This window comes from Syngnathoides biaculeatus, chromosome 9 (assembly GCF_019802595.1).
Source record: "Syngnathoides biaculeatus isolate LvHL_M chromosome 9, ASM1980259v1, whole genome shotgun sequence".
NCBI lineage: Eukaryota > Metazoa > Chordata > Actinopteri > Syngnathiformes > Syngnathidae > Syngnathoides > Syngnathoides biaculeatus.
Genome location: NC_084648.1, coordinates 22,194,896 through 22,212,892, shown reverse-complemented (window position 1 = coordinate 22,212,892; position 17,997 = coordinate 22,194,896). Strand labels below are relative to the sequence as shown.

At 42.5% G+C, this 17,997-nt stretch overlaps 1 protein-coding gene across 3 annotated transcripts in view; it reads right to left on the bottom strand.

Moving 5' to 3' along the window:
- Positions 1-17,997, bottom strand: part of galnt7 (UDP-N-acetyl-alpha-D-galactosamine: polypeptide N-acetylgalactosaminyltransferase 7) — a 113,108-nt gene that overhangs the window by 85,728 nt on the left and 9,383 nt on the right. For all 3 annotated transcript variants that reach the window (XR_009796549.1, XM_061830958.1, XM_061830959.1), the window contains exons 2-3: positions 10,191-10,302; positions 5,349-5,667 (exon numbers count right to left, since the gene is read on the bottom strand). Coding sequence is in view for 2 of the 3 variants with exons in the window: in XM_061830958.1 (XP_061686942.1) it covers positions 5,349-5,667; positions 10,191-10,302 (431 nt within the window). In the remaining variant the exon portion in view is untranslated. The remainder of the gene's footprint in view (positions 1-5,348; positions 5,668-10,190; positions 10,303-17,997) is intronic.

Sequence of the window (17,997 nt, the reverse complement as noted above, 5' to 3'; positions counted from 1 at the left end):
CACTCACTGTTTTTTTATTTTTGGTCGTGGTTAAACTCTGGACCTTGGTATTTTGTTGTGAGCAAGTTCCTCATACCTGTAATTACTGTTTGTTCTGCCTTTTCACGATCTGTATAATCCCATGTTTGAAATCTATGATGGCGAGAGCAATGTCAAATGTTTTTGTGAAGTATGCCCTTCTACAACAAGTACAAAAAGATGTTATCAATCAGACAGATGTAATCAATCTGACAGTTACACACACACACACACACACTCATTATGTGACTTATGTGAATAATAAAAAGCTGCAGCAGGACACGAGTCAGAGTTGATTGGTAGCCGGGAGGCTCTGACCGCTCCCCTTGCAGCACGTAAAACTTGAAGCCTTGTCTGTTAGCCTCTTTTTAATAGAGGCTCTTAAACCTGACAGCAACGCTGCAGTAAATTTCACTCAGAAAAATATTTCTCTGCTTGCACGTGTCCGAGAGCCATATACCCCATCATGATTGGTTGCCTTTGCACACAACACTGTAAAAGTGCCATTCATGTAAACCTTGAGGGACGCACTAACAAACTTTCATTTTAAGGTATGGGCCACAAAACATCATCTCCAATCCAGGCGCCAGTTTAAGACCACTGATCTAAAAGAATACCATACCGGATGTGTCGTGGCCCGGGTTAACAACGCCTACACCTGGCACCGTGAACCTGCAGGGAGTTGATGAAAATTCAGCTGCTGTATGTCAAAGACGGAGAAGAAGGGGAAAGCGGATTCGTCAGCAGAAGAAGAGGAATGCACAGAGCTTACAAACGAGTCTATGGACTTTAAATGTTGGAACTATGCCAGGAAAAGCTCAGGGGTTGGTTGACATGATGATTCGGAGAAAGGTTGATATATTGTGCATCCAAGAGAGCAGGTGGAAAGGTAGTAAAGCTAGGGCAGGGGCTAAGGTAGTGGTCAGGGAGTGTGTAGCTCAACAGCATAGGATGGTGGTGTGTGGGATGACTATGGTGGGGGGGGTGAATTAAGAAGACAAAAGGTAGATCAGAGAACCATGTGGTGGAATCTGAGAAAGGAACAATGTTGTGTGGCCTTTCCCAAAGAGGTGAGACATGCTCTCAATGGACAGGAGGAGCTCTTGGAAGACTGGATGACTTAAGCCAAGGTGATCAGAGAGACAGGCAGGAGAGTACTTGGTGTCTTCTGGTAGGAAAAATGAGGCGACTTAGTGGTGTAACCTCAAATTACAGGAAGTCATACAAGGAAGGAGGTTAGCAAAGAAGTGGGACACAGAGGACTGAAGAGAGGCGAAAGGAATAAATTGAGATGCGACGTAAGGCAAATGTAGAGGTGGCGAAAGCTAAACAAGGGGCATAGGACAACATGTACACCGGGTTGAAGACGAAAAATGTAAAAAAGGATCTCGACAGGTTGGCCAGACGAGGAACAGAGATGAGAAGGATGTGCAGCAGGTAAGGGTGATGAAGGATGGAGATGGAAATGTGTTGAGTGGTGCCAGTAATGTGCTAAATAGATGGAAAGAATGCTTTGAGAAGTTGATGAATGAAGAAAATGAGAGAGAAGGAAGAGTAGAATAGGCAAGTGTGGAGGACCAGGAATTGGCATTGATGAGTAAGAGGGAAGTTAGAAATCCACTACAAGAATGAAAAATGGAAAGACAGTTGGTCCTTGATGACATAGCGGTGGAGATAAGGAACCAATTTGGAGAGGTGGCTGTGGAGGTTTTGACCAAGTTATTCAATAGAATACTAGCGGGCGAGCAGACTGAAGAATAAAGTGTGCTAGTTCCCATTTTTGCATGCACTGGAAAGGAGAGGAATGAAGATGAGCCGAAGTAAAAGAATTTATGTGCGTGAATGAGGGGAGTTGAGGGGGAAGAGATAGCAACGGTGGAAGACTTCAAATACTTGGTGTCAACAGCCCAGAGCAATGGTGAGTGTGGTAAAGAAGTGAAGAAACTGTTCCAAGTAGGATGGAACAGCTGGTGGAAGGTGCCTGGTGTGCTATGTGACAGAATAGTCTCTGCTAGGATGAAGGGCAAAGTTTATAAAAGAATAGAGAGACCGGACATGATGTACGGATTAGAGACAGTGGCACTGAAGAGACAACAGGAAGCACAGTTGAAGGTGGCAGAATTGAAGATGTTGAGGTTCTACCTAGTAGTGAGCAGGTTGGTTAGGATTACAAATTAGCTCATTAGAGGGACAGCTAAAGGTGGAAGTTTTGGAGACAAGGTTCGAGACAGCAGAACTTGATGGTTTGGACATGTCCAGAGGTGAGAGATTGACTATATTGGTAGAAGGGTGCTAAGGATGGAGCTGCCAGGCAAAAAAGCGAGACTAAGACAACAGAGAAGGTTGATGGATGTTGTGAGGAAGACATGAGGGCAGTGGGTGTTAGAGAGGAAGATGCAGGAGATAGGTGCACATGGAAAAAGATGACACACTGTGGTAACAGGACAAGAAAAAGAAGATCATGAAATTAATAAATTCCTTGCAAATGTATCATTCTGGAACATTCTTCTTAAAGGAGGAATTTGTTCAAAATTCATATGTACAATAAACACTCCAAGGTGAAGTAATATTATTACATATATTTTGGGCATTAATTGAAAAAAACAATGAAAATAAAGAACATTATTGAAATCCAAGCAAAATCTGGATATGTGCCAGGTTTCACATCCAAACCCGGAAGAAACATCCTTTACCCCGCCCCTGACGTGGCCAGTGCTTAGCATTACAGACCATTCGTTCTAGCTAAGCCAAGATGCCGATGTGTTGTGCAACAAAACTGAGAAAACGCAACCAAATTTCTCCTTCCTTAATCTCCTGTGGGAACTACCCGACAGGATAAAGTTGTGGCTGTCACAGTTGAGGCTCATTCATCAGTGGAGAAATTTGCACACATCTAATCATTACTGGTTATTGGCCGCTTAGTTATAGCCTCATGTGCTGGTACTGTATAAGCAACAACAAACTTCATGAGGCGGCACGGTGGCCCAGCTGTTCAATCCCGGACCTCTGTGTGTGGTTGCATGTTCTCCCCGTCACCATGTGTGTAACCTGCCTCCTGGCAGTTGTTCTCCCCATGTCTGCATGCGTGTAACCTGCCTCCTGCCCGTTGACAGCTGGGATAGGGTCCAGCACTCCTGTGACCATCGTGCGGCTAAGAAAATGGATTGATGGATATATACGTGTAACAACACTTCCCGGTTACTATTCACGGCGTTAGGCACGTGCAACCCCCACGCCACCACTCCCGCCGGTCGATCGCGAGAGGCGTCAAGTTCCGCCTGTGTGTATTATGGCTCAAACCTTGTACATTGTTATTTTTGTTTGGTATGCTCAATGACGGGAGGAGTAATAACAGAGCATCGAGTCGCTGTTATACTCGCTTTGTTGGCTCTTAGCACACAACACTTCCCGGTTACTATTAACAGCGATCCGCAAGTGCAACATTCACCCCTGCCGCTGGTCGGACGCAAGAGGTTGGCTGCTTGAAAAGTACAACTTTGGATGGAAAAAAAAACCATGCCTGCTGTATATTCTCAACATCTAAACCAACTCCTCAGAAAAGCATCAAATCTCCGCGGTCCATATAATGGGACTGTTATTGTTCGTCGTCAGCGCCACGCCCCTCCCAACTCGATGAGTTCCGCCTGTGTGTATTCTGGCTAAGTTGTTTGAACATTGTACATTCTTAGTTTTGTATTGTATGCTCAATTGCGGGAGTAGTAATAACACAGAGCGTTGACTCACTGTTATACTCGCTTTGTTGTCTCTTAGCACACAATACTTCCCGGTTACTATTTACAACGATCCGCGCGTGCAACTCGCACCCCCCACCACCGCTGCCGGTCGATCGCGAGAGGCTGGCTACTTAAAAAGTACATCTCCGCGGTCCATATAATGGGATCATTGTTCGTCGATAGTTCCACGCCCACTCTCCAACACGTCAAGTGCTGTTTGTGTGTATTCTGTCTGAAGTGCACAGGCTTGAACATTGTATATCATGTTATTTTTGTTTGGTTTGTTTGTAATTATTTTTCACAAAAATCGGCCACAAAATTCCAGGTAGTGGACGACGCAATGGAGGGTCAGAACAGCAAGCACTGCAGGCATAGCAAACACTGATTGGCTGTCAGTTTTCCAGCCAGGCTCATTGGAATGTCTGACCGAGAGAGGAATTTTCACAAGACTTTTTCAATTGAGAGATGTTTCTTGGTCAAATCTATGGATAACTCTGGCATTAAAAGAAACACTGAACCCTCATCTAGTAACTTTTAATGTGTGCTCCCATTCCTATTAGTTTTCCTTTAAATTTTACTATTTTCTCATGCACTTGCTCACAAGGAGGTCAACATCGCCCTAATTTTGCTTGTGAATGATTGAGAAATTCAGGGAAGTGCCTTTTTTACCCAATCATTACACCCATGTGTTCCCAACTGTCTGTTCAGCCATGGGATGTTTCAAACAGGGGTTTGATGACTCTTCTTCTTTTCTTTTCGGCTTGTCCCGTTAGGGGTCGCCAGAGTTTGTCATCTTTTCCATCTAAGCCTACCTCGTGTATCTTCTTCTCTAACAACCATTGTCTTCATGTCTTCCCTCACAACATCCACCAACCTTTTCTTTGGTTTTCCTCTCGTTCTTTTGCCTGGCAGCTCCCTCCTCAGCACTCTTCTACCAATATACTCACTCTCTTGTCTCTGAACATGTCCAAACCATCTAAGTCTGCTCTCTCTAACCTTGTCTCCAAAACATCCAACATTGGCTGTCCCTCTATATGAGCTCGTTTCTAATCCTATCCAGCCTATTCACTCCAAGCGAGAACCACATCATCTTCATTTCTGCTACCTCCAGTTCTGCTTCCCGTTGTTTTTTCAGTTTTACAAACTTTGACCTTCATCCTAGTGGAGACTATTCTGTTGTATAGAACACCAGACTCCTTTCACAAACTGTTCCACCCCACTTGGACCCGTTTCTTCACTTCTTTACCACACTCTCCATTGCTCTCAATTGTTGACCCTAAGTATTTTAAGCCATCCACCCTCGCTATCTCTTCTCCCTGGAGCTTCACTCCTCTTCCTCCCCTCACATTCATACACATATATTCTGATTCTGATATTCTGATATTGATGAGTATTCCTAAAATTTCTTAGTCTTTTTGAAACATGTTGCAGCCATCGAATTTTAAATTAATGGTGCAAAAAATAATAATAATAATAATCGGCCAGCACTGCTTCATATTCATCGTGACTGCGGTAGTTTTTCCTTCAGTGATATATCGGCCAAATTATAGTATTAGTGGTGCAGTATCAAAGAGTGTAATGAGAAGCAGTACTCACTCTTCATGGCGTATGTCACTAATGGTTCTGTCTAGCGATATCATGTCACTCGCAACCATGTTAAAGCCAAACTCTTTGATGGATGCTTGGATGGTTTCTTTGTATTCTGGGCCCAGAACAAATGGCTTGGCTCCTTCTCCTGGGCCAGCTGGGACCCCTGCAGGCTCAGGGTCTTTGGGTTCAAAGTTTCCAAGAACACCTCTCTTGAGGATGGGAGCATCGTAATTGTGTAAGTTGGGTCTGAATGTTGCAAACTGTTGCTGGATAACCTTCTTCTGATCAGCCTGCTGGTTGGGATTTTGCACTTGGTTGACCTCTCCTGGAAATGAAATTGGAAAATAATACACATAAAATTTGAATAAAGACAAAAATACATGAAAGTACCAAAAGCAATTTTGAATAACTTAGTACAGTAGTATAGCTATCAAACAGAGGCAAGGCAACATGGATTTAAATGTGGCTGACAATCTTTTCAGGAAATAATCACGATACGCAAAAAAGAACATTTAACACAAACCGCAGTATAATGCCAGCACAACTTCCAAACTACACTCTAGACCAAATTAATCACATTTTCCACCATTTTCAAGTATTTAAAAGTGCTTGAGAATCCTGCACAAAATTACAAATGGTCTAAAATTCTATTGCAAATCTGATAAGAACAGATTGTTAATAAAAACAAAATACTTGAAACCCAGTTGTAAACCTCAAAGTTTTTTTTCATCTTTTACATTCTTCCAGTTCTTCCCGCTGCCGTTTCCAGCGTCTCACCATCAATTCATTTATGCCAAGTTTACGTGCAGCAGCTTTGTTTCCTTCTTTATCGGGCAGCTTGATTGCTTTTAACTTGAAAGCTGCGTCATATGCATTTCTTCTTGCATTTTCCGTGATGAGGGTCTGTTCATGCTAATTTTACTCAAGCACAAAGCGCAAAGTTACAGAAAAACTTGAGTCTTCCTCGAGACATATACACCTGTCTCACTCTTACCTTTTCTGCTCAAGCGCCCCTTGCGACCATTATAAAAAAAAATCCATAAATTAGCTGCATCATTGCATTAGGCGCAGGGTTGAAAGTGTGAGACAAAAGTCCCGTCTTATAGTCCAGAAATTACAGGACTTGATTAAGTTATTATGACACGGACCTTTTGTTACATTCTGAGAGATGGAATTCATTACGTCAACGGACGCCTATGTCTGGAATCTTAGGGAAGTACCTACAGTGAAGATCCTAATTGTTGTTTAGTTTTTAGTTTAGTTTTTGCTGGTTTTGTTAATTTTTGTTAGCGCGTCTGGCATCTGACTGATGCATTTAATGATATACAGTGAAGAAAATAAATATTTGAACACCCTGCGATATTGCAAGCTTTTCCACTTAGAAATCATAGAGGGGTCTGATATTTTCATCATAGGTGCATGTCTACTGTGAGAGAGACAACCTAAAATCATGAAATCCAAAAATCACAATGTATGATTTTTTAACAATTTGTGTGATACAGCTGCAAATAAGTATTTGAACACCTGAGAAACCTAATGTTAATATTTTGCACGGTAGCCTTTGTTTCCAATTACAGAGGTCAAATGTTTCCTGTAGTTGTTCACCAGCTTTACACAGACTGCAGGAGGGATTTTAACGCACTCCTCCACACAGATCTTCTCTGGATCAAACAGGTTTCTGGGCCGTCACTGAGAAACACGGAGTTTCAGCTCCCTCCAAAGATTTTCTATTGGGTTTAGGTCTTGAGACTTGCTAGGCCACGCCAGAACCTTGATATGCTTCTTATGGAGCCAATCCTTAGTTTTCCTGGCTGTGTGCATTGGGTCATTGTCATGTTGAAAGACCCAGCCACAACCCATCTTCAATGCTCTGACTCAGGGAAAGAGGTCATTCCCCAAAATCTCACAATACATGGCCGTGGTCATCCTCTCCTTATTACAGTGCAGTCGTCCTGTCCCATGTGCAGAAAAACACACCAAAGCATGATGCTACCACCCCCATGCTTCACAGTAGGGTTGGTTTTCTTGGGATGGAACTCATCATTCATCTTCCTCCAAACACAGTTTGTGGAATTATAACAAAAAAACTTCCATTTTGTCTCATCTGACAACAAAACATTCTCCCATGACTCCTCTGTATCATCCAAATGGTCAGTGGTAAGCTTAAAATGGGCCTTGACATGTGCTGTTTAAGCAGGGGAACCTTCCGTGCAATGCATGATTTCAAATCATGACAGTCACCTTGGAAACGATGTCCCAGCTCTTTTCAGGTCATTGACCAAGTCCTGTCGTGTAGTCCTGGGCTGATTCCTCACCTTTCTAAAGATCACTGAGACCCCACGAGGTGATAGCTTGCATGGTGGTCCAATCCGATTGAGATTGACCGTCATGTTTAGCTTCTTCCATTTTCTAATGATTGCTTCAACAGTGGACCTTTTTTAACCAAGCTGCTGTGCAATTTCTCCGTAGCCCTTTCCAGCCGTGTGAAGTTGTACAATTTTGTTTCTGGTATCTTTGGCCAGCTCTTTGCTCTTGGCCATGTTACAAGTTTGAGTCTTACTGATTGTATGGGGTGGACAGGTGTCTTTACACAGCTAACGACCTTACACAGGTGCATCTGATTCAGGATAATACATGGAGTGGAGGTGGACTTTTAAAGGCGGACTAACAGGTTTTTGAGGGTCAGAATTCTAGCTAATAGGTGTTCAAATACTTATTTGCAGCCGTATCACACAAGTATTTAAAAAACAATCATACATTGTGATTTCTGGATTTTTCTTTATAGATTATCTCTCTCACAGTGGACATGCACCTACGATGAAAATGTCAGACCCCTCCATGATTTCTAAGTGGGAGAAATTGCAATATAGCAGGGTTTTCAAAAACTTGTTTTCTTTCCTGTATTAATGCAAGGGGGCCAAATAATATTGTACGCCCCCCTTTTCAGGTTTTTATTTGTTTAAAAAAAAGTTTATAATAGCCAATAAATTCCGTTCCACTTCACGATTGTGTCGCACTTGATTCAAACAACAATTAATTTGTCTTCATGTTTGAAACCTGAAATGTAGCGAAAGGTTGAAAAGTTCAAGGGGGCCGAATACTTTCACCAGGTACTGGAGTGTGCCACTGTCTAAAGAAGATAAATAACTGAGTGATGCAAAATTTCCTTGAATTAAAACACCTGTTCTCTGATTCAGAAGATTATAAGTGCTATAGTGCTATATTTTCCTCCGAGTGTAACTTTGCTGTCCAATTAAGTAACTTTCTGCCTGCAATTAAGAATGCTTTGCTCTGCTCCAATTAAAAAAACTTTCTGCCTGCAATGAAGAATGCCTTGCTCTCCTCCAATTAAAAAAAACTGTACCTGCCTGCAATTAAGAATGCTTTGCTATGCTCCATTTAAGAAACTGTTTCTGCCTGCAATGAAAAATGCTTTGCTCTGCTCTCGATAACGTGGCAGCAAATGTAGGATAAACAGGGGGGGAATGTGGATGTAATTGTGAATATAATTATCATACATCTGTTTCCAACAAAGAAATGATTTGCTCTGCTTTAAATAACATGGCAGCCACTTAACAGGAGATAGCACAAGAACATCTAATCATCAGAACTGTTAGAACCAGGAGCACCTGTTGTCTGTTAAAGAAATGATGACCACACATGGACTCGCCAATCTTACACACACATACACACACACACACACACACAAACAAACAAGTACACTTTGTTTCCAACTATGTTTTGCTCCCCCGTCTCTTTTGTAAAATTCCATGGAAATAACGGGCATTTTTAAACCAAACAGAGGTGCTGAGGAGAGGCTAATAAGAGAGTGCAGTGGTGACAGTTCCTCTCCTCTCTCCTCGCGAGCTGCCAAACTTGAACTGCTGTCTTTGCTTCTTTTTTTGTTCTGTTTAATGAATGTCTAATTGGTAAACCTGACTATAGCGTTTGAAGTGCATATTTCGTGTCAACTATTTCCTCAGTCACAGTTTTGTTTTATTGCTTGCTAGTTATGCTATTCTGTTTGCTGTGGTGTGATAACTTTAGTTTTGATATGACCCTGAGTGTGAACGTTATAATGACTTGCCTACACTGTCAGTGTATGGGGGAACATAAGCTTTATCTGCTTACAAATGTAAAACTGCAATTGTTCCACACTACATCGTGAGCAGCATCACACAGTAGTTTTCATGCACGCTAAACACGAGCTAGCATATGTGCTCACGTAACAAGTGTATAAGTTTGTACTTAATTGGAATAATAGCACAACATTTAGATATTTTGGAACTTGTGTGCACATGAGGCACACATTATCAGGTCTCTTGTCTATTGAAGCGAAAATCTAGGACTTTTAAGTGAAAATAAGGTACATTATGGATAAAAAAAAAGAAAAAAACAGAGCAAAATGGGAGTTTGCGGGGCCGCGAACGGTGAACCACGAATGGGCAACGGCATACTGTATATCTGTCCACCTTTTGTACCGCATATCCACAGTGGGGTGGTGAGCATATACTGGAGCCTATCCCAGCTAACTAGACGTGAGAAGCACGGGACACCCTGAACTGGTCGCCAGCCATTCAGAGGGCATATATATATTATAAACAACCATTCACACTCACACGTACGGGTAAGTGTTAAAGAGTTTTCAATCAACCTACCATGAACGTTTTTCGGATCTGAGAGGGAAGCAGAGTACCTGGAAAAAAAACACGCAAGCGCGGAGAGAACATGCAAACTAAAAACAGGGGATGCCAGATTTGTTCCCGGGTACTCAGAACTGTGCAGCAGACGTGATAACCACTTGTTCATGGCTATTTTTGTAGAATACAAATAGAATTTATATCTCACCATACTTCAGTCCGAATGAGTTCAGGTCTACTTCAATCCCTTCCACATGTGGCCAGGGTACAACAGGCTGAAATTGGTTTGCTCTGTCTCCTTTGGGCAGCAATCCATCATCCTATCATGGGTGAATATTACATTCATAATTATAAATCAGATTTATACATATATACTGTATATACACACAATTCTCTAACCATTATTAGCACCCTTAAGTGTAATACAAAAAATGTTGACTCCCTCTAGTTGGAATTGAATGACGTGAAAGGAGGGGAAAAAAAAAAAACTTTTGCTCGATACTAAATGGAAAAAAGGAACACCCTGCCAAAAGTCAAGCATGGTGGAGGATCTGTCATGGTTTGGGGCTGCTTTTCTACATCTGATAGTGGAGGGTCTAACTGTATCACACGAATCATGAATCCGTCTATCCATTTTCTTAGTCACTTATCCTCACGAGGGTCGCAGGAGTGCTGGAGCCCATCCCAGATGTCAACGGGCAGGAGGCAGGGTAAATTAATTAATACGACTCTTCCAATTCTGATTCATTTTTTTAAACTGATTCATGGTATACAGTGAAGAAAATAAGTAATTGAACACCCTGCTCTATTGCAGCTTCTCCCACTTAGAAATCATGGAGGGGTCTGAAATTTTCATCGTAGGTGCATGTCCACTGTAAAAGAGAATCTAAAAAGAAAAATCCAGAAATCACAATGTATGATTTTTTAACAATTTATTTGTGTGAAACAGTTGCAAATAGGTATTTGAACACCTATCAGCTAGAATTCTGACGCTCAAAGACCTGTTAGTCCGCCTTTAAAAGTCCACCTCCACTCAATGTATTATCCTGAATCAGATGCACCTGTGTGAGGGCGTTAGCTGCATAAAGACACCTGTCCACCCCATACAATCAGTAAAACTCAAACTTGTAACATGGCCAAGACTAAAAAGCTGTCCAAAGACAGAGACAAAATTGTACAACTCCACACGGCTGGAAAGATTATTGTGGGGTCTCAGTGATCCTGAGAAAGGTGAGGAATCAGCCCAGAACTACGCAACAGGACTTGGTCAATGACCTGAAAAGCGCTATGACCACTGTTTCCAAGGTGACTGTTGGGAAAAACACTAAGATGTCATGGTTCGAAATGATGCATGGCACGTAGGTTCCCCTACTTAAAGCAGCACAGGTTAAGGCGCGTCTTAAGTTTGCCAATGACCACGTGGATAATACAAAGGAGTCATGGGAGAAGGTTTCGTGGTCAGATGGGACAAAAATTGAACTTTTTGGTCATAATTCCACTTACCATGTTTGGAGGAAGACGAATGATGAGTTCAATCCCAAGAACACCATCCCTACTGTGAAGCATGGGGGTAGTAGCATCATGCTTTGGGGTGTTTTTCTGGACATAAGACTGGACGACTGCACTGTATTAAGGAGAGGATGATCGCGGCCATGTATTGTGATATTTGGGGAACAACCTCTTTCCCTCAGTCAGAGCATTGAAGATGGGTCGTGGCTGGGTCTTTCAACATGACAATGACCTGAAGCACACAGCCAGGAAAACCAGGAGTGGCTCTGTAAGAAGCATATTTAGGTTCTGGCATGGCCTCGCCAGTCTGCAGACATAAACCCAATAGAAAATCTTTGGAGAGAGCTGCAACTCCATGTTTCTCAGCGACAGCCCAGAAACCTGTTTGATCTAGACAAGATCAGTGTGTGGAGGAGTGGGCCAAAATCCCTCCTGCAGTGTGTAAAAAGCTGTTGAACAACTACAGGAAACGTTTGACCTCTGTAATTGCAAACAACGGCTACTGTACCCAATATTAACATTGGTTTTCTCAGGTGTTCAAATACTTATTTGCAGCTGTATAACACAAATTGTTAAAAAAGAAAAATCATACATTGTGATTTCTGGATTTTTCTTTTTAGATTATCTGCATCATGCACAGACAATGTAAATTCCAGACCCCTCCATGATTTCTAAGTGGGAGAACTTGCAATATAGCAGGGTGTTCAAATACTTATTTTCTTCACTGTATTAATTATCTTCTGGTAAATAGAGCAGGTAATAACAACCAAAATTTCTTATATATATTGCACAAAATTAAAACACGGTCCATATTTTCACGATTGTTGCCTGAAAAAACCTGCACTTCATGAAAGACACACCCAAATTTTGATCAAACTTGGCTCACTAACCTAACCCGAATCCTAACCCTCTCAATTTAAAAATCAACCGTATTAAGTTTTTTTAAATCAATAAAATTTTTGTACTTTCACAACAAATAATTTTTCAAACGGTTGCAGATGTTTGAGCTACAATCCATGAACCTTTTAACAACATTCAGTAAATGTTTGGGAACCGAGGACACTAGATATTGAAGCTTTGTAAGTAGAATTCTTTCCCATTCCTGCTTAATGTACAGTCTGGAGTTTCCGTTGTCAGTTTCACACTTCATAACACACCCCAGAATTTCAACGGGAGACTGATCTGGACTGCAGGCAGGCCAGTGTCGTACCTGCACTCTTTTACTATGAAGCCATGCTGTTGTAACACATGCATGCTGGTGTAGCACTAGTGACCTCCACAGTGCAACAACGCATGCTGGGAGCGTGTAAATAGTCTTTAAAGTGCATGTTTTGTGTCAATTCTTTTGTGAGTAAATTTTTTGTTTTAATATTTGCTTAGTTTTGTTCTTCTGTTTGCTGTGAAGTTAATATTTTAGTTTCGATTTGACACAGTAAGTGTGTAAAACATCAGTAAGGACCTGCCTATACACCAAGTGTATGGCAATGTAAGCTTCTTCTGTTGACAGATGTGAAATGCAAATTGTTACTCATCGGCTCGTGAGCAGCATGACATGGTAACTTACGTATATGCTAAAACACTTGCTGGCATACATGCAAACAGTGTAACCACAGTGTGTTTATGTGTACTTTGGAAGACAAGTCGTACAACATTTGCAAACCATGGAACTCAGTGTGCACATAAGGTACACTACATTGTTAGGCGGAGTGTCAAATGTGGCACCTTGTCTATGCAGAAGAGAATTTAAGACCTTTACTGTTGTGAAAATGTGGTAAATTAAAAAAAAAACTTGGGAGAATAAAATTCACGAATAAGCGGGGCCGCGAACACTGAACCATGAATGAGCAAGGGCTCACTGTACCTATTTGTTTTGTTACATACTTTTGTGCAAATAATTTGGTATTTTTCCCCCTCATTATTGCTTGTTTAAAGTTATTCTGCACTGTTGTTAATTAAAAAAAAAAAAAAAAAAAAAAAAAAGTTTACAACGCTGGGGGCCGAGTTTCTACAGATACGGGGCAATGCACTCCCAGCCTAGCATATTCGGCTAGGCTAAAGCATAAATTTTAAGCAAAAAATAAATATATTTCTTAAATGATTTAATTATCTAAAGTATTTAAACTATACATGTATTTCTACTATTCAGTTTATTATCAGGAAATGCTAAAAAAAAAAAAAAAAAAAAGTCAAGCCTAAAAATATTTTTTAGGCTTGAACGCATTTCATTTTCCATTCATTCTAATGGGAAAACGTGCTTTGGCTTTCAAACATTTTGGTTTTCAACTAGCCTTCTGGAACAGATTGTGTTCGAGAACCAAGCCACCACTGTAACTACTATCAAAAGTATCCAAGGAACAAACAAGGAACGCACTCACAAGAACAAAGAATAAGAGACATTCAATTCATAAGAACGGTTCCTCATAAGTCACAGATGTGCAAGATGCAGTCTTCATTATTTGGAACAGTTCAGATTGCGTCAACGCCCCACATTACATTAATCTTGTCCCCACATTACATTAAGCTTGTACAGAGTGCACTTACTTGTTCGCAGCTCCATTATAGACCACTGCAAGGCCAATGGCAATTGTGCAAAGACGCAGTCGTGCAGGTCTACAGAAAATAATACTAAGAATAATACTGATTGGATCAGCAGGATATGAGGGTGTGTCCCAACAATGGGACAAGGCAGAAAATAGGTCCGCTGATCAAGAATTTAATGACTTATTTGCCAGAGGGGAAAAAACTGTTTGAACGCCTGCTAGTTTTGACTTGTATTGATCGGTAGCCCTTACGCGACGGAAGGTGCTGGAAGAGCTCGTGGCCAGGATGTGGAGGGTCCGAAAGGATCCTACGTGCTCTGGACCTAGTTCGAGTGGCATGCAAGTCTTCAATAGTGAGTAGAGTGGTGCCGACATTCCGTTAAATGGTTTTGATTGTCCGTTACACTCAGTTTTTCCTTTTTTGTGGCAGCCTCAAACCAGACTGTGATGGAGGTACACAATACTGATTCGATGACTGGTGTGTAGAACAGTCTCAGTAGCTCTTGTGGGAGGCCATGCTTCCTCAGAAGCTCCAATAAGTACATCCTTTGCTGGGCTTTTTTGATAGAGTTGATGTTTATCTCCCACTTCAGGTCCTGTGAGACTGTAATTCCCAAGAACTTGAACGTCTGACACAAGACAGTTGGACAGTGTCAGGGGCAGATGTAGTGAAAGATGTAGTGAAGTACACAATCATCTCCACAGTCTTGAGGGCAGAGGTAGGGAATCTATGGCTCGCGAGCCATATATGGCTTTTTTGATGGTTGCATATGGCGAGCAGAGCCCTCATCACAACATACTGTACGAGTCATTTCAAAGTTATCTTCAGGTACCTTCCATCATACTGAGTCTGCCTGGTCTTCCACAGCCGCCGACTTTGTCTTTGAGCGTAGATCTGTTTTCTTTTGAATTGCTAAATAAAGCTCTGTAGCAAAGCATTTCTTCATTGCACAGCAAATCTGTGATAACTATATTTACAATTATTCCAACAGTGCCTTTCTTCCTCCTGAGTAATCATTGCCACTTCCTGGTCCTTCACTCTTGCCTCTTCTACTCTTCCTTTCTCTCATTTTCTTCATCGATCAACTTCTCAAAGTATTCTTTCCATCCATTTAGCACACTACTGGCACCAGTCAACATTCCCATTGCTATCCTTACCCACCCTTACCTGCTGCACATCCTTCGCATCGCTATCCCTCTGTCTGGCCAACCTGTAGAGATCCTTTTCTCCTTCTTTCCTGTATTTTGGGGTTCCACCACCACTTCTACTTCTCCCCTTACCTCCCAGAAGACATTCATTGCAACTCAACACTTTTTCCCGTTTTACGGTAAGTGTATTGTTGTTGTACCGTATTTTATGGATGACAAGCCGCTACTTTTTTCGTGGGCTGTGAACACCGCGGAATATTTCATGATACCGCTAAAATGTTTTTTTTCTGCGTGTCGCTCGTGCTTGTGAGTTTAAGAAAAAAACTTGTTCACTCAAAATGGTGAAAACATGGCTCAGGTTTGGGCATGCAAAGATTCCTCCATTGTGTACAAGACTTCATTTTCACCGCGCATAGAAAGATCCACCTCAATTGCGCGTAAAAGAACCATCTACCTCAAATGTACTTTAGAAGAAGAACCTACCGCTAGTCTGTGTATAAGAAGACTGCACTAGTATTTGGTTCCTTCAAAGCAGGATGCAGCACGACACACATTAATTTTTTTTTAAAAAGTTTTATTTAATTAATATAAAATCTTACACAGAAATTGGCCAGATACGAAGGAGTTCCTTTTCTGAGGTCTGCCATTGGACCTGAAAAGCATGGAGCTGTCTGAAAGCATAAACCATCCATCCATCTATCCATTATCTAACGCTTTTCTGGGTCGGGTCCCCGGGGAAGTAGCTTCAGCAGGGATACCCAGACTTCCCTTTCCCGAGCCACTTCTTCCGGAGGGATCCCAAGGTGTTCCCAAGCCAGCCGAGAGATAGTCTCTCCAGCGTGTCCTGGATCGTCCTCGGGGTCTCTTTCAGGTGGGACATGCAAAAAACACCTCACCAGGAAGGCACCCAGGAGGCATCCGAATCAGATGCCCCAGCCACCTCATCTGGCTCCTCTCGATGCGGAGGAGTAGCTCGACACTGAGCCCCTCCCGGATGCCCGAGCTTCTCACCCTATCTCTAAGGGACAGCCTGGACAACCTCCAGAGGAAATTCTACAGGTGAGGGTAGGAATGTAGATCGACTGGTAAATTGAGACCTTCGCCTTTTGACTTAGCTGTTTTCACCACAACGGACCGATACAAAGTCCACATTTCACTGCAGACGCTGCACTGATCCATCTGTCGATCTCCCGTCCCATTCTTCCCTCATTCGTGAACAAGACCCCAAAATACTTGAACTCCTCCACTTGGGGAAAGATCTCATCCCCGACCTGAAGAGATCACAGTTTGATGAAGCCAACAGAACCACATCATCTGCAAAGAGCAGAGATGCGATGCTGAGGCCACCAAACCGGACACCCTCCACGCCTCGGCTGCGTCTAGAAATTCTGTCCATAAAATTTATGAACAAAATTGGTGACAAAGGGCAGCCTTGGCGGAGTCCAACTCTCACCGCAAATGAGTCAGATTTATTTCCGGCAATAGGGAACAAACTCTGATAGCGGTCATACAGGGCCTGAACAGCTCGTATCAGGGGATTCGGTACCCCATACTCCTGAAGAACCCACACAGGACTCCCCAAGGGACACGGTCGAATGCCTTCTCCAAGTCCACAAAACACATGTGGACTGGTTGGGCGAACTCCCATGCACGCTCAAGGATCCTGCCGAGGGTGTGGAGCTGGCCCACTGTTCCACGGCCAAGACGAAAACCACATTGCTCCTCCAGAATCCGAGACTCGGCTTCCCAACGGACCCTCCTCTCCAGTACCCCTGAGTAGACCATACCAGCGAGGCTGAGGAGTGTGATCCCTCTATAGTTGGAGCACACCCTCCAGTCACCCGTCTTGAAAAAGGGAACCACAACCCCAGTCTGCCAATCCAGAGGCACTGTCCTCGATGTACAAGCGATCTATATCTTTCTAAAGCATGTAGAGGGTAAAACTTTTCAACTTCAAGTTAATGCGGTAGCACGGGAGAAAATGACCATTCGCATTTAGACAGGGTTCATACTCAGTCTGACTAAAAAAAATTAAGGGCTTTTTAGGGGCATTCTTAGGGGCTGACACAAAAAATTTAGGGCAGACACGATAAATTTAGGGCCATCGTGGGAAATCAAGAGTAGGGAAAAAAAAGACTCACCCAATGGTGCTATCAACCGTTCTTGGTTCATCAAATGTTCCAGTACCTCAGTACCTGTGACAGTGATCACCTGTCGCCCCTTGTGGTAGTTCTCATTGATATGACCATTGTCAATGTCTTCACATAGTCTACAGAGAAACAGATTCTAACTACAATTGCAACTATATACACAAATGTCTTCTACTGATGTCCGTCTCAGCACCCCTACTCTAGCTCCTTGAGCCTACTCAGTGCCTCCTCTATTTGTTGCTGCAGAGGTGCCAACGTTGCTCTCTTGTCCTTTGCTCTGCCTCTGAGTGCATTGACCTCGGTGATAAACCTCAGATTCCTCTTTTCTTCTGCCCCCTCACACAGCCTGTCAGCCTTCTCAATAAGCGTAGATATGTCTCTATTCTGGCTTTGAGGCAGTAGAGATGAAAAGTAGGCAGCGATGCCAAATGTAGCCAGGTACGAAGTCTTCCTTTCCCCACAGTGGTAGTTTTTAGCAATGTCACTGTCTGGGAACATGACTGCAAACACTTTCGAATTATTTTCACAAGATTTGTAACGGTAATGGCTGCAGATCACTTTTAAAGTCCACACGATCTCTGCCTTTAATGAGTCCGTCTTCGTGTATTGAACTACGTTCATAAAGCCTGACTTCTGACTGGTTGAAGTCGATGGCTGGACAACTGTA